This window comes from Canis lupus, chromosome 18, assembly GCF_011100685.1.
Source record: "Canis lupus familiaris isolate Mischka breed German Shepherd chromosome 18, alternate assembly UU_Cfam_GSD_1.0, whole genome shotgun sequence".
Taxonomy (NCBI): Eukaryota; Metazoa; Chordata; class Mammalia; order Carnivora; family Canidae; genus Canis; species Canis lupus.
Genome location: NC_049239.1, coordinates 6824038 through 6841915, shown reverse-complemented (window position 1 = coordinate 6841915; position 17878 = coordinate 6824038). Strand labels below are relative to the sequence as shown.

The following is a 17878-nucleotide window of genomic DNA, read 5'->3' as shown; positions in this document are numbered from 1 at the left end:
AGTAATAGAGCTGCTCTTAATTTAATGAAACTACACAGTGCATAATGCATCTTTCACATAACATCTTCTTTCATTAAGACATTAGTGTTAAATAGGTGTCAATGAGGATGTAGAGAATAGGGAACCTTCTTGCACTGTTGGTGGAAATGCGAACTGGTGCAGCTACTCTGGAAAACAGTATGGAGTTTCCGCAGAAAGTTAAAAATAGAGCTACCCTACAATCCAGCTATTGCACTACTAAGTATTTACCCAAAGATATACTAAGAAATACTAAGTCAAAGGGACACATGCACCACAGTGTTTATAGCAGCAATATCTACAATAGCCAAATTATGGAAACAGCCCAAGTGAATGGATAAAGAAGAGGTGGTACATATATACAATGGAATAATTACCAGCCATAAAATGGAATGAAATCTTGTCATTGGCAAAGATGTGGATGGAACTACAGAGTATTATGCTCAGCGAAATAAGTCTGTCTGATAAAGACAAATGCCATATAATTTCACTCACATATGGAATTTTAGAAACAATCAGGGGGGGAAAAGAAGAGAGACAAACCAAGAAGAAGACTCTTAACTATAGAGAACAAACTGAGGGTGACCAGAGGTGGGTGGGCAGGGGGATGAAGGAAATAGGTGATGGGGATTTAGGAGTACACTTGGGATGAGCCCCAGGTGATGTATGGAAGTGTTGAATCAGTATATTGTACTCCTGAAACTAATATTACAGTGTATCTTAACTGGAATTCAAAAACTTATAAAAAAGAAAATATGATATATACATACAGTGGAACATTATTCAACCTCAAAAATGAAGGAAATTCTGACACACTAAGGTATGAATGAACCTGGAGGACATTATGCTTGGTGAAATTAGCCAGTCCCAGAGGGAAGACAGTGTGTAATTCCCCTGACATGAAGTATGTGAAATAGCTTCAGAGTAACAGAGCAGAATGGTGGTTGCCAGGGGCTGGGGCAAGAGGAAATGGGGGAGTTTAGGTTCAGTGGGTGTTTCAGTTACACAAGATGAGTAAGCTCCAGAGACCTGCGGCATATGTTAACAATGCTGTTTTATACCAGGTGCTTAGTACTACAGCTAAAATTTTGTTAGAGAGTAAGTCTCATGTTACATGTTCTTACTACAATTAAAAAAAAAGTGGGCTGAAAATAACATCTTAAAATCTTAATTTTAAGATTGCAAAGAAAAACAAAATACAATAGCATTGGAATAAAACAGAGCAGAAATGATGCTATTTAAAATCAAATCACTTCCCTAAAAACTACAGAACGCTTCTGAAAGAAATTGAGGAAGACACAAAGAGATGGGAAAATATTCCATGCTCATGGATTGGAAGAATTAATATTGTGAAAATGTCAATGTTACCCAGGGCAATTTACACATTTAATGCAATCCCTATCTAAATATGATGGGCTTTCTTCAGAGAGTTGGAACAAATCATCTTAAGATTCAGAAAAGACCCCGAATAGCCAGGGGAATATTAAAAAAGAAAAGCATATCTGGGGGTATCACAATGCCAGATTTCAGGTTGTACTACAAAGCTGTGGTCATCAAGACAGTGTGGTACTGGCACAAAAACAGACACATAGATCAGTGGAACAGAATAGAGAATCCAGAAGTGGACCCTCAACTTTATGGTCAACTAATATTCGACAAAGCAGGAAAGATCATCCACTGGAAAAAAAGACAGTCTCTTCAATAAATGGTGCTGGGAAAATTGGACAGCCATGTGCAGAAGAATGAAACTAGACCATTCTCTTACACCAGACACAAAGATAAACTCAAAATGGATCAAAGATCTAAATGTGAGACAAGAATCCATCAAAATCCTAGAGGAGAACACAGGCAACACCCTTTTAAACTTGGCCACAGCAACTTCTTGCAAGATACATCCATGAAGGCAAGAGAAACAAAAGCAAAAATGAATTATTGGGACTTCACCAAGATAAGAAGCTTCTGCACAGCAAAAGAAACAGTTAACAAAACTAAAAGCCTACAGAATGGGAGAAGATATTAGCAAATGACGTATCAGATATAGGGCTAGTTTCCAAGATCTATAAAGAACTGATTAAACTCAACAGCAAAGAAACAAACAATCTAATCATTAAATGGGCAAAAGACATGAACAGAAATATCACAGAGGAAGACATAGATATGGCCAACATGCACATGAGAAGATGCTCCGCATCACTGGCCATCAGGGAAATACAAATCAAAACCACAATGAGATCCCACCTCACCCCAGTGAGAATGGAGAAAATTAACAAGGCAGGAAACCACAAATGTTGGAGAGGATGCGGAGAAAGGGGAACCCTCTTGCACTGTTGGTGGGAATGTGAACTGGTGCAGCCACTCTGGAGAACTGCGTGGAGGTTCCTCAAAGAGTTAAAAATAGATCTGCCCTATGACCCAGCAATTGTACTGCTGGGGATTTACCCCAAAGATACAGATGCAGTGAAACGCTGGGACACCTGCACCCCAATGTTTATAGCAGCAATGTCCACAATAGCCAAACTGTGGAAGGAGCCTCGGTGTCCATTGAAAGATGATGGATAAAGAAGATGTGGTCTATGTATACAATGGAATATTCCTCAGCCATTAGAAACGAGAAATACCCACCATTTGCTTCGATATGGAGGGACCTGGAGGATATTATGCTGAGTGAAATAAGTCAATCAGAGAAGGACAAACATTATATGGTCCATTCATTTGGGGAATATAAAAAATAGTGAAAGGGAATAAAGGGGAAAGGAGAAAAATGAGTGGGAAATATCAGGGAGGGAGACAGAACATGAGAGACTCCTAACTCTGGGAAACGAACGAGGGGTGGTGGAAGGGGAGGTGGGCGGGGGGTGGGGGTGACTGGGTGAGGGGCACTGACGGGGGCACTTGATGGGATGAGCACTGGGTGTTATTCTATATGTTGGCAAATTGAACTCCAATAAAAAGAATTTTTTTTTAAAAAGGAAAAAAAATTAAATCACTGAAATGGACCAGGGAAATAACTCCCAAAGTGAGGAAAGAATGCAAATGATAAGGAATAAGGTTAAAAAATAAAGAAAGGAAGGAAAGAAAAACCAAAAAGAACATATCTTACTTTCTCGGCCAGGCCTATCCAATTTAATACCAAAAACACCGACGGTCCCCGGCCTTTGTGATCCACCATATAAATTATATATTTGTTAGATTTGCTGTTTCATCTGTTTGTCCTAACAGAATCTTAAGCTCCTTGAGAGCAGGGATCTTTGCTCATTGATGAAACTCCAAGGGCTTAGAATATTTCTGGGATATAATTTGCACTCAATTAAAATCGCTCTTGGATGAATGACTTATAGATGCTCCTAAGGAAGAAACCAGAGTAATAGGTATAACAGTAAAAATTAAATTCTACATATAAAAACTAAATCAAATTATTAATTAAATATTGAAGATAAAATTTTGAGCTCTAAAATAAATTGTTCAGATAGGCAGGTTAATTGTGCTCACTGAGTTATAGTAAAGTTAATTAAAATTCTGTATCTACACATATTCTGGAATGTCTTTAAATGGGAATTTTAAAAATCTTATCAATATATAGCCATGGTAATATGAAAGTTACCTTAAAAAGAATAAAAATCAGGCAAGCTTAAAATTTTCCATCCATAAAACTCAACTATAGAAATCTACAGGGATCCCTGGGTGGCGCAGTGGTTTGGCGCCTGCCTTTGGCCCAGGGCGCCATCCTGGAGTCCCGGGATCAAATCCCACGTCGGGCTCCGGGTGCATGGAGCCTGCTTCTCCCTCTGCCTGTGTCTCTGCCTCTCTCTCTCTCTCTCTCTCTTTCTCTCTGTGACTATCATAAATAAAGAAAGAAAAAAATATTAAAAAAAAATCTACAGAGCAACGAGTACAGGTTATTGATGAGAAAAAGTTGCAGCCGCAAAATTCTATATCCAAACAAATTGATGTCATCCAAATGTGAAGATACTAGAAAAACAACCTACATGCAAGATTTCAGAGCTCACTGGACTCTTTTCCTGTCCAAAGAAAACACCAGAAGCCATTCTCCAAATGGCTCACAAATGAAGCAGAAGAGGAAATCAATAATGGGGAGATCATAGTGTAAGAGGACTATGGCGGTAAATATTTAAATCAAATACATGAATATAAATGTAAATAATTGTTAAAATGCTTGAAAATATTTTGGAAAGGAGTAAAATATGATAAAATGGAATAATTGTATAAGAACTATTTGAATCATATTCCTAACCTAGAATAAAATAGACAAAGAAGAGAAAAGAAGGCCAATGAACAGAGCAAGGAAAGTTGTGCTAAGTTCATGGTTGAGTATAAGAGGAATCCAATTGGATAATTTGAAAAACAAGGGCTAAATATAGTTATTTGATCAACTTAAAGGGCAACTATTTGTATCACTGAAAGCAAGATTTTTGTTTTAAACATCTACAAAAATAAAATCAAGCAAAACACAATTTACATAGCAAAACACTCAAAAAATCCACCAGGAAGCAAAGAAATTAGAAATAATAAAAAACAAAATAACAAACGTACAGCCAAGCTAAATAGTCATAATGGTAGGTGGAAATATGATAAACCTACAAATGAAAAGAAAACACTTTCAGGTTTGGTAACAAACAGATCCAACTTATTAAAAGACATACTCAAATAATTCAGAGAGTTTAAAAAATAAAAGAATAAATATTAATAGAATGTGAAAACTGTAACAAGAAAATCAATGGTGGTATATTAATATCATAGGAAGAAGAGTTCAAAATCAGAACCATTAAATGGAGTCAAAGTAAGATTTTATATAAATCAAAAGCACAACTAAAATAAAGATACAATAATCATATATCCTATGAGCCAAATCACATCATATTATATAAGAAAACCAAAAGAGAAATACAAAAGGGATGAAATAAATGCATTGCAGGAAAATGAGTCATATCAGTTTGACAGGGAGACAAAAGTCAGGATTTGAATAATGTAATTTTGTATTAGTGGAATATATATTCTTTTGTTTAAAATAGACCTTACATAGACCTTAATTACATACAATTTCTATTTGTCAATTATACCTCAATAAGAGTGGGAAAAAATAGAGTTTACATGAATGGATAAACAAAATGTGGTATTACCCACACAATGAAAGATTTTGCATCGTTAAGAGGCAATGAAATTCTGACACATGTACAGCATGAATGGACCTTGAAACAAATCAGAAACAAAAGGACAAATATTTGATCTCACATGAGGTATCTAAAAATAGTCAAACTCATAAACAGAAAGGGACTGGGGGAAGGAGGGAATGAGAAGTTGGTGTTGAATGTGTACAGAGTTTCAGTTTGGGAAGATGAAAAATTTCAGGAGATGGATAGTGATGGTTGTGTGATAATGAGAATGTACTTAATGCCACTAAGCTACACTTAAAAATGATTAAAATGGCAAAATTTGTTTACCACAATTTTTTAAGGAATAAAAACAGTTTACAACTTCTTTATGAGATCCTTAGAGATTTTTCTTTTTAAATGATAACATTTTGTAACACAAAGAAAACAGAAAAGCATAAAATATTTGTGTTGCATGCCATGGCCATAAGCTATAGAGCTGTATATATTTTTTTAAGATTTTAATTATTTATTTGAGAAAGAGTGAGCGAGAAAGAGAAAGAGAGAGAGCACAAGCCAGAAGAGAGGCAGAGGGAGAGGGAGAGGCAGACTGCCCACTGAGCAAGGAGCCCACCCTATGTCCCTGTTTGATCCCAAAATCATGGGATCCTGAGGTGAGCCAAAGGCAGACATCTAACTGAGGCACCCAGGCATCCCTAGAGTTACATTTTAAACAACGGATTTAAAATCAGTCAGAAAAAGACATTGTATGATTTCACTCATATGTGGAATTTAAGAAATGAAGCAGATGAACATCGGGGAAGAAAAAGAGAGACAAACCATAAAACAGACTTGTAATGATAGAGAAAAAACTGGGGGCTGATGGAGGGAGGTGGTGGGGGTGGGCTAACTGGGTGATGGGGATTAAGGAGGGCACTTGTGATGAGCACCGGGTGTTGTATGTAAGTGATGAATCCTTGAATTCTACTCCTGAACTTAATATCGCACTGTATGTTAACTAACTGGAATTTAAATAAAAACATAAAATAACAATGAAAATAAACAACAAATTTAAACACAACGAATCAACCATCAACACAACCATCAAAAACAATTTGCCAAATGGAGATTCAAAATGATGTTTTTCATAACTATTGGGGTTTTTTTTAAGATTTTATTTACTTGAGAGAGAGTGAGAAAGAGAGAGAGCATGAGTGGGGTGGAAGGACAGGGGGAAAGAGAGACGCAGACTCCCAGATGAGCAGGGAGACAGATGGGAGGCTCAATCCCAGGACACTGGAATTGTGACCTGAGTCCAAGGCAGACGCTTAACCAACTAAGCCACACAGGCGCCCCAACTATTGGGTTTTATTTTTTTTTTTTTAAACTATTGGGTTTTAAATAAAACTAAGACCTAGAAACCATTGAGAAATTATTGAAAATGCATGTGACTGATACTTAATAAAACATGTGATATAGAAAGACTGTACTCAAAGGATTAGCACATTGGTTTTTATTATCAAATGAGAAAAATAAATATTAAAAATATAAGCTTTCAAATCAATAACTTAGAGAAGGTTAAAAAGCAACAGTAACTAAAGCAAACTTCAAACTTTCAAACTTTATTTGAAAATAAAAATCCAAAAGTGTGTGAATGGGAAAACAACATAAGAAATAAGTATGACCCTTGTTTTAGAAGAGAAATAAATCAATCTAAAGAAAATAGTAAATAAAACCAAGAAATGAGTGATAAGAGATGCAGAGACATTTTAAAAAGAAAATGCATACCTATATATGCATAATATATAAATAAATAAAAGAAGAAAATCTATACTTCTCCTTCTCCTCCACACTGGCTCATGCTCTTTTGTTTTCTCTCTCTCTCTCTCTCTCTCTCTCTCTCAAATAAATTTTTTTAAAAGATTAAAAAAAAAAAAACCTTGAAAATCTAAAATGGGCACCTGTGTGGCTCAGCATAGAACCTGCTGCTCCCTCTGCCTGTGTCTCTGTCTCTCTCTGTGTGTCTCTCATGAATGAATAAATAAAATCTTTTTAAAAAAAGAAATCTAAAAGAAATGTGTAATTTGAAAGTATGTGTGATTTAAAGATTGACTTGAGAAATATAACAAGTTGAGTGGACTTATGGAATAATTTGGAAAATGCAACAATGAATTACTTACCCAGGCCCAGGTATCTTTATGATCTACTCCAGAAAGTAGGAAAAAAACAGAAACAGCATAGGTCATTTTTTTGAAGCAATCATATCTTTGCTCATGAAACCAGACAAAAAGCAAAAATCATTGGCACAAAGTTCAGTAAATTCTCACCATGGAGTATTACTCAGCAATAAAGAAAGAACAAACTACTTGTTCAATAGCTTAAGTGAAGCTCAAGGGAATTGTGCTGAGTGAAAAAAAAAAAAATCCTAAACAGTCACATAGTGTGTGATTTCATTTATAGAATATTCTGGAAGTGAGAAAACCATTCAATATCTTGACTGTGGTGGTGGATACGTGAACCTACACGGGTGATAAAATTGCATGAAACTAAACATACACACACATACATACAGATAAATGCAAGTTAAAGTAGAGAAATCTGATTAAAAAAAAAAAAAAAAAGGAACTGGGACACCTGGGTGGCTCAGTGGTTGAGCATCTGCCTTCGGCTCAGGTGGTGATCCCCAGGGTCCTGGGATCAAGCCCCACGTCGGGCTCCCTGCATGGAGCCTGCTTCTCCCTCTGCCTGTGTCTCTGCCTCTCTCTGTGTGTCTCTCATGAATAAATAAAACCTTAAGAAAACAGAATAAAAATATAAATGAAACTGCAGACAAAACTCACCTGACTTCCAAAAAGTTCATATTAAAAAGTAAAGTTGAGGGTCTGGGTGGCTCAGTCAGTTAAACCTCTGACTCTTGATTACGGTTTAGGTCATGATCTTAGGGTCATGAAATCAACTCTTGCATGTCCTCCAAGCTGGGTATGAAGCCTGCTTAAAAGTCTCTCTCTCTCCCTCTCCCTCTGCCCCTTCCATCCCTCCCCCTACTCATGCACACACCTCTCTCGAAAAAAAAATAAAATGTGAAGTTTAATTAGACACTATATTAAAAAAAATGATCCACCGCAATTAAATAGGTTTTCTCTCAAAGATGTAAGGCTCCTTCACTACTAGTAAATCTATCACCTGTAGTATAGTAACCAGTAATTTTTTTTTTAAAGATTTTATTTATTTATTCATGATAGTCACAGAGAGAGAGGCAGAGACACAGGCAGAGGGAGAAGCAGGCTCCATGCACCGGGAGCCCGACGTGGGATTCGATCCCGGGTCTCCAGGATCGCGCCCTGGGCCAAAGGCAGGCGCCAAACCGCTGCGCCACCCAGGGATCCCCAGTAACCAGTAATTTATAGGAGAAATTTTAGTTGAGCACTCTAAGAAATGCTCTAAAAATGCCATAAAAGTACATGATAAAAATAAAGTACACATTTATATTTCAAAAATAAAACATAGTTTTAGTAAACTAGGGATGTAAATATGTTTTCATGACATTATAAAAGCTCCTTTAACATAATGAATGAACCATATCCTCTTTTACAATGGAACCCATTGAAATCAAGACGATTGCAGCTGCCATTTCTTCTTTACTATTGTTCTAGAAGTTCTCACCAATATTACAAGAATGGAAATTTTTTTTTAAAAAAAAAGGGCCTTTATAAAGGAGACAAAATTATCATTATTTGCAAATTAAAATCAAAGAAAATATACCTAAAGGTGTCCTTTATTTGATAGAAGCACTTAATACTATGAGCAGACACTAACTGAATAAATATTGTAATTATGCCTTTCCTGGGTACTAAGGATGACGTGTTACAAACATTACAGGAAAAGCAGCACTCAGAATAGCAACAGACTCTACTAAATATCTACAGACTCCCTTAACCAAAAATATGTCTTTCAAAGACCACTACAAAATTTTACTGAGAAAAAAGGTCTTGCATAGACATTTTATGTTCAGAAATGGGAAAGGATACATTGATTATTATAAAGAATGAATTCTCTCCAAATCATCTGTAGTCTTAAGGTGACTATAAGCAAAATCCTAACAGAATTTTGGAACTTAATAAAATTTAGATCAGTTTATCTGGAAAAACAAGCAGGCATAGGTACTTTAAAAAAAATCTTCAAAAGATAAATAATGAGAGGAAACTTGTCCTACAGATATTAATAATTAGAACAGTGAAAATCCCACAGATCAATGGAACAAATAAAATAGTCCTGAAACAGTGGTATTCATAAGAATCTATATGTACTAAAATAACAGGGAATGGATGTTTTAGAAAATTAGACTCTTGGAGAAAAAAAATCTAATTACAACTTCAAATTCATACCAAAATAAGTTTCAGAAAATATTCAACAAAAATACAGCTAGAAAAATATAATTAAGCATTGAACCCACTTCTAGATAGAAATGGAGAGATTTGAATACTGAGGAATATATAAAATTCTGTGTAGTGAAACAAAAATCAAAAGCAATTAGAAGGCAGAGGAGTAACTAAACGCACGTATAAGTAATTAAGAAAATCTTAACGTTCCAACAACAACAAAAAGGGAACAAAGTCAACAATAAGCCAATAAAGAAACTGACCAATAAACCTGTGAGAAAATGTTTGGCTTCCCCTGTAAGCGATAGTTCAGCAGCATTTACCACTCAACATTTTTAGGAGATCTTTCAAATACTTAACATTTATAAAGTCCATGACAAGCATTCATGAACTTATGGAAAAAGGATAAATGTGTACATCACTCATGAAGGTAATTTCTTAATATGGATCAATAAAATTTTTCTAACTTTTAGCCTAGTGATTAACTCAACTTTCAGAAATTTATACTGAAGGATTGCCACATATGCACAAATGTCTTAAGTCTCTTAAGACTTATTTAACTTCAATTTATAAACTTGCAGGCATATAGCTGAATAATAAAAAGGTACCTTCAAATGTTGAATTTAGCGATACTCATGTGTTTAAAAATCTCATGTTATTGGGCAACCCTGTCAGAACCCCTCTCATGTCTGAGAGCTTTCTCTGTATCTTTACTTAATAAACTTCTATCCCTTTACTCACTAAATTAATAAATAAGCAAATAAATAAAATAAGATCTCATATTATATAAACATGTTGATAAATTTATAAACTTGTAGGCATATAGTTGAATAATAAAAAGGTACCTTCAAGGATTGAATCTCCTATGTCCTATGGGGCTATCTTTTGGTCTCCATAATAAAACCACTTCCTATATGGCTTTTTATGGACTTGTTAACAAGAATATCTAATACTTAAAATTATAAATTCATACTTCCCAAGAATAATTTTCAAGTCTGTATTTGACTTTGACTACTTCTGTCAGGTGGCATCTGAATGTGTCTAAAATGAGCATTGATTGAGGTCTTTAAGAGGAAGTCACCTTCAACACACATTACATTTTGTTCAAGACAGTATTTGAAAGATTGTTTAGTAATACAAAAGATTTATTTTTTTGAAAAGGTACTAATTTTCTTTTTTATGAGAAGTAATTTTAAAGAAAAACTTTTGTCATATATTGGAATGTGTACAGTAATCAGACATGCTGCAAAGATTTATGAACAAGAATGTTAGTTGAAAGATAACTTTTTTTAAAGATTTTATTTACTTATTCATGAGAGGCAGAGACACAGGCAGAGGGAGAAGCAAGCTCCATGCAGGGAGCCCAATGCGGGACTCGATCCCAGGACCCCGGGATCATGACCTGAGCCAAAGGCAGGCACTCAGCCACTGAACCCCCCAGGTGCTCTTGAAGCATTATTTTTAAAATAGTAAAAAAATAAAATGTCCAACGATAGAGGGTACTGAAATTATTATGCAGCCACGAGGCTGAATGCCATGTTATTCTGTGTTACAAGAATGTCTAATAACTTAGGGAAATGCTCAAAAAATAATAAGTGAAAAAAGTCTAACAAAATTATAGGTGCCAATGTGGGGAAAATATGTAGATATTTGTATATTTGCATAAGAAAAGAAAAAACTGGGGAGAAAAAGTCACCAAAATATTTGGGTGATTACTCTTAGATTGCGATATTTGGGATAATTTTGGTTTTCCTCTTAGGTTTTTATCCTTTTAATGTTTCTTTGCAGTGAGACTGTGCTAATTCTATAATCAAAATGAGAGTGCTTATTTTAAAAATAAAATGCTCTGCAAATTATTACTAGTGTTCTTTTAATATAGCAAAGGCTCTATTTCTCTGGTTTTCCATGGTAAATAAGAGCTTATGATCATGACTCTATAGCTCTACAGTGTGACGTGTTTATCAATGACTGATATTGTTTCATTCACCTACTGAGTAAACGGATGCACAGTGCCCCAGTCTTCCATCTAGTTTTGAGTAGATAAAAAGGAGGGGCGGGATAAGCACGAAGACGAGCCCTGTAGCGTTCCCTTACATGACTGACCTCATTCTGGATCATTCTCATGCAGTGTGCTTTTTAACTGGTCTGTCTGCAGTCTTTTTTCGTGGACCACAACAGTCGAGCTACCACTTTCATTGACCCCCGAATCCCTCTTCAGAACGGTCGTCTTCCCAATCACCTGACTCACCGACAGCACCTCCAGAGGCTCCGGAGCTACAGCGCTGGAGAGGTAAGACCCGCCAGTCCCCCTGCCATGTTCACAGTCGCACAGTCCCCTCCTGTGATGGAGCCAGAACTATTTTAGTGGCTGGGATCCAGAATTGCCTGCTTCTCCAAGGGCCCTGCCTTATCCACACTGCTCTTTAGAAGAAGGAGGACTCAAGGACACCCAGTGAACTCCCTAGGCCCATCTTCAAATTGCCTTGACCTTCCCTTTTGTCCCAACAATCACCACTACTAAAAATCTGTCTAGCTCAAAGGAGATTGAAATTGCGGTGTCAGGATCCGTACACCAGGGCTGGAGCTGAGCTTCCTTAGGCCAGCCAGTCATGTGTGAGTTCTTAAAAGATCATACAGGGTATGACTGACATCAAACTGGATCCTGAAGGAGACATCAATACGATATACATGGACTTTTAAAAACTGGGGGAAATCGCCTGGAGACATGAACACTTTCTTCCCATCCTACCACCTGCTCTTTCCTCGTTTATCTGTTTTCTCTGCCTGCGGTTTCCTTCTGCTGAATCATGAAAAGCTGCCATCCTTCTTAAACACCATGTGCATTGCCTTTCTGAACTACTATCTCTTTATCCTACACCCTTTTCTCGCCTCCTTTCTCAAACCCAAACTCAAAAATAGCTCTTTTCCTCTTCTAGTTGGTTCCCAGCAATATTATGAGCAAATTCCTTTTTATGTCCTTACTGACATTTCCCAGGTTTTGGTACCATCCTAGAAACCATCAGGATCTCAGGAGATTGTGGCCACTGAGAACCATCTCTCCTAAAACAACTTGTAGAGTTTGCTTTACAATGAGGTAGAAAATGAAAAAGTATTATAGGAAAAAAAAAAAAAGAAATATATATATGCATATGTGTGTGAGTGTGTGTGTGTGTGTGTGTGCATACCTCACCACCCCTCTAAAAGTTATTCCAGGAAGAACTAGGGTGAACCTCTCAGGAGAATTGGGGAAAATAACAATCCACCTGGAGCCTCCAGATAACAAACGTAAGTCTCAAGGGAAGAGCCTGCTCCTGTTGTATTGGCACCAGTTTACTACTTTTTTAGGGGAATCACTCATATGCTCTAACAGGCATAACTGTTTCCAACCAACGGTGCTCATGGTTTAACGCCAATGTGATAAATGAATTTTTTCTTTCATGAGTCATCTTAAGTATTGTTTTAGGATACTGCTGAAAACATGATAATTATTTCTTTCTGCATATATGTAAAATGTGTGCATGACCATGCAGAGAAGAATATTATACATCCCTCAAGAGTTATGTGGGTGTCAGGACATGCAGAGAGTGGACACTCAGCAGCAGACACATTCACACACTATAGAAAGCAGTGCCCCAACTTCCCAGCCCAACATGCATTGTATCCCTCTCTGGTGGCACTTTTACAACACTTCAGAAAGTACAAGATTTATGAAATAATAGTGGATAAATACAAAATTCTACATCAACTTGAAATACGCCACTTAGTTCATTTAAAATGACCAACCTCTTTGATATTATTAAGGCAATTTCAGCATTAATATAGATTCTATAAAGAAACTGAGTACTGCAGTCAGATTCACTGTCAATAAAAGAAAAAGAAAAAGATAGATTACTCAATGTAAGATGAACCCCCTAAAGATAGAGATCTCTTACATTTATAAGAAATTAACCTGAAAATACAAGTATTAAAACATTTCTGTTGAAACGGGATTAAGATCATGAGTACAACTTGCAGTACCTGTTCTGAAACATTTATTTAACATGACTGAGTAGCCCAAGCACAGTTACATTGAATATCAACATTGAGGGGCACCTGGGTGGCTCAGTAGTTGAGCATCTGCCTTCGCCTTAGGTCATAATCCCAGAGTCCTGGGACCGAGTCCCGCATTGGGCTCCCCATGGGGAGCCTGCTTCTCCCTCTGCCTGTGTCTCTGCCTCTCTCCCTGTGTCTCTCATGAATAAATAAATAAATAATTTTTTAAAAAAAAGAATATCAACATTGATGACAAAGTACCACCTGCATCAGCCAAGAAAGACTATAACACATAACAATGAAAGGGCATAAATGCGCATCAGCCACCTGTATTTTTCCTAATTCATCCACTCTCCAACTGACTCAGTTGATCAGGTTTTCAAACCCCTTCCAATCCTCTGTCTGCCAGTAGCTTTGCACTGACACAAGGAGAAACCAAGAAAAGCAAGAGAGAAGCTGAGACGCAGAGGATATCTGATCCAGAGACGGCATACCAGAGAAAACAAAGACCCAGCCTCTATGAAAATAAATATTTGGTTCCTCCTGCTGTGAGAACCCATAGCCCAGGGAGTGAGAAGACAGGAGGATCTTGGCATAAAAACAGAAGGAGAGGATGGTGGGAAATATTAATTGTGTTTGCTGTGATGTGAATTTGCTCAACAAACATTGATTACGTGCATGGCCTGCTATGAGCACTGTGGAATGCAAAGAAGTATGAGATATGATCCTTGCCCAGGAGAATTTTATATTCTATGATTGAAGCCAAGCCAAAAAACACAAAGTAACGAGAACAATTAGAATATGACTGAGTGCCAAGAGAGATGTTAGGACAAGTGCCACAGAAGTTCAAAAGAGGCCAAGGAAAGACTCCTTTAAAATAAGGTACCTGACCTAACCCTAGAAAATCGGTAGAATTTAACCAAGTACCAAGGAAGAGGAAGGGCAACCCCACAGAGAGCACCGCGGAAGCAGAGGTGCAGCAATAGGATTGAGAAAGGTCAGTAGAGAGACAATGGATAGTTCAGTGTGACCAAACTACTGTTTCCACTTGGGTTTTGTCTTGGTTTTTGTAAAGCTTTGAATGTCACATGGTTGGCACTTTCTCATGAGCCCACGGAATGAATTTGAGAGAAATAACATAATGATTTTTTTGTAAAATACGGGCTTTAGAGGAGAAGATTATTGGCATTTTGAGGACACTCCTGTAATATGTAGAATTGTCCTGGGTCATTGCAGGACCTCTTTTTCCTGGTCACATCCATTAAATGTCAGGAGTGCCCTCACCTAACCAGTCACTATGACAACCAAAACAAAAAACCAAACAAAATACCTCTAAGCATTTCCAAATACCTCCATGTGGTAAAATACCACTTCAGTTAAGAATTGTATTTTATTAGTCAGGCAAACTTAAATATCAAAAATTCAGGTCACACAGGGAGTTCAAGACCGCAGCTCAGATCTAACTCCCAGTCCAGTGTAAACTAGTATTTTAAGAAGGAGACCATGACAGCCAAGAAGAGGAAGGCAAAGAGCGATCTCCAAGAGAAAGGCCCATTCGGGACCACTGAAGGTTGGCAAAGAGACACAAGACAAAGAACATCTTGTAGGAAGAAGCCTGAGGAGGAAGGGGCAGTCCGTTAGCAGATGGTCCCAGCTCCAGCTTCTCCACAGCAGAGCTATGTGTGTACCATTACCCCTTCCTTTCCTCTCTTGGACCTCAGTTCCCTCATCCGAAAGTGGAGACAAGGCAACTAGGTGGTTGGCTCTGTGATTCTCAGTCTGTGATGCTTGAGGCACTAGGAAGATGAACAGGAAAGCCAGTTGGGGAAGATGGCAGGTTTGCCATTAGATAAGTTGATAATGAGGATGAACACAGTAGGATATCCCATTTGAAATGACAGTTAAGCAAATGGAAATATGAGACTCAAGAATAATCAGTGAATTATTTCCATAATCCATGGTTTTCCTGTATCCATATCAGAGCGACTGGAGGATTTGCAAGAGATGTTTCTTACGCTGCAACCTTAGGAATCAGTATTTTCTGTTCACCTTCATGAGCCATTCTCTTGAGAGCTGCTCAGCAGCGAATATTTTTATCAACTGCATTTAAAGACAGAATTAAAATCAGGAAATCAGTCTATATTCAGGCTCTTAAGTGGTAAGAATTTCCCTCAAAACCCCTGTGATAGATTACTAACAAAGACACTGTCAAGCGTCTTTTAGATTGGCCTTTACATCAAGTGAAAATTTTTCAGGTGGTTTGCTGAAAGCAGTTATCAGGGATATATATAGTACTTTCTGCATAAAAAGATCATTATTTGATACTTTAGACTTCATTTGAGTACAGTGTCACATCTGACTGCAATATACAGAAAAAGTATCCACAGAACAGGCCTATCTCGTCCCATAACATCCAAATGGAAATGGACACAGACAAATGGAAAGAGCATATAGGGCTAGAAATATCAGATCCCATCTCTCTATCAGTAGGAAAATCATTGAAGATCGCATTTGTCTTGTTTATACTGCAATTAGCAATATAAATTAACATTAATAAAGAAGGATAATAGAGCACATTATTTTTATTTCTTTTACCACCTTATCTTGGTCAGGTTAGAAAATCATTAATCATAGAACAAACAGTTCTGGAAGGGACACACAAAAAAGCATAATAGTAGTTGCCTAAGAAAAGGACAGGAATCTGGCAGAAACTGACTTTTCACTTTAAACGCAGAAGTCGCTCTTGGTCATTCTTTATAGTTTGCTTTTTTGATGACAAAAGTTATTTCAGGGCAGCCCAGGTAGCTCAGTGGTTTAGCGCCACCCTCAGCCCGGGGCATGATCCTGGAGACCCAGGATGGAGTCCCCCATTGGGCTCCCTGCATGGAGCCTGCTTCTCCCTCTGCCTTTGTCTCTGCTTCTGTGTGTGTGTGTCTCTCATGAATAAATAAATAAAATCTTTTTTAAAAAAAAGTTATTTCATTGGCTCTGATGACACAGAGAAGTCATCACCCAGGGAGCTTATGCTTAGAGAAGGTAACTTCTGCACTGCTTCTAAAAATTGAAGTTTTCCTCTTGATTCAACGTAACCTATACTTAACCTACAGGTTTGGTTGGAAGTTTATAAAATTCCGACCCCTATGAAAATAAACTTTTGAATTATCAACAGTAGGTAAAGAGTGTAGAAAACACAGACACGGATGGGAAAGAAGTGAAAAGGCGGGTATAATTCCCCATCTAGGGACACTTCGTGGCCTACATAGAAATAAAAGAATTAGTTCCTATTGTCTATGGTTCTGTATCCTACTTTACCAGGCTAGTACCTTGTAGGCTGTTCCTATGCCATTGCAATTCTTCTATATTTTATCATACAGGCCTACCATAATTTAACTCAAGCCTTTCTTTGTACATTATGTTTATTATTCACTTTTCACTATTATAAATATTTTGAACTCAAGCATAGATCTCTCTTTTGTTTCATGAGATAATTCTGAAAACTTTCTTAATGATCTATTTTTAGAATGCAAAACGAATCTAGAGACAAATGCAAATTCATCACTTAGGACTTTCCTCTGAACTCACTATTTTTTTTATCATCAGGCCTCCAGTGAGCATTAGCTGATTACTAATCCAAATTCAGCCTATAACCTGCAATTTTCAATGATGGCTTAAAAAACAAACAAACAAAAAAAAAAAAAAAACACCAGTTTACATTTCTAAATTGCAACACAAAAGAGAAGCTTGTTTACCAGTCACTGAAAACTATTTTCTGAGCATATCTACTTTTTTTTTTTACTAGAGAGCTAAATGTTTGAAGTTTCACATTTGCAATTATGATTAAAGCTATCTCAACATCAAAAGGGAAAGAAATCTTAAAAGTAGTCCCTATTGCAAACTAGGTTTTAGCCAGTCATAGAATAGTCATAGCATGTCTGGGGAGAGGCAGGCCATGTCTGGGAGAGGGAGGTCCCCTCTTTTTCTCTCCATCTCACACACACACCCAGGAGAAACCCAGTAACACAAAAAGTGTCAAATGCCAGGGAATTCAGTGAGTCATATAATTTTGGTTTTAAATGGAAAATCTATTTTAAGTCATTCTCAGGTTAGGAAAGCAAATGTTAGCATCATGTTTGCAGTGAGATCGGAATCAGTGACTCAGCTGTTATCCAACATTCCTCAGGATGGATCATTTAATACTACTTTAGGGGTACAAGGATCCTAGCATATACTAAACTCTAACCCAACCTCAGAATCTTTTCCAGCCCCGGTTGAAGTTGTCTCCATCCCTATAAATTCTTGGCTCCTAGTTGGATGAGGGTGTGTTCTATTTAACCCTCCCAT

General features: G+C 37.1%; 1 protein-coding gene across 3 annotated transcripts in view; it reads left to right on the top strand.

Annotated features, from left to right (window-relative positions):
* The window catches only part of HECW1 (HECT, C2 and WW domain containing E3 ubiquitin protein ligase 1), a 440242-nt gene that overhangs the window by 355204 nt on the left and 67160 nt on the right, over positions 1–17878 (top strand). For all 3 annotated transcript variants that reach the window (XM_038562644.1, XM_038562645.1, XM_038562646.1), the window contains one exon: positions 11661–11795. In XM_038562644.1, the coding sequence (XP_038418572.1) occupies positions 11661–11795 (135 nt within the window). The remainder of the gene's footprint in view (positions 1–11660; positions 11796–17878) is intronic.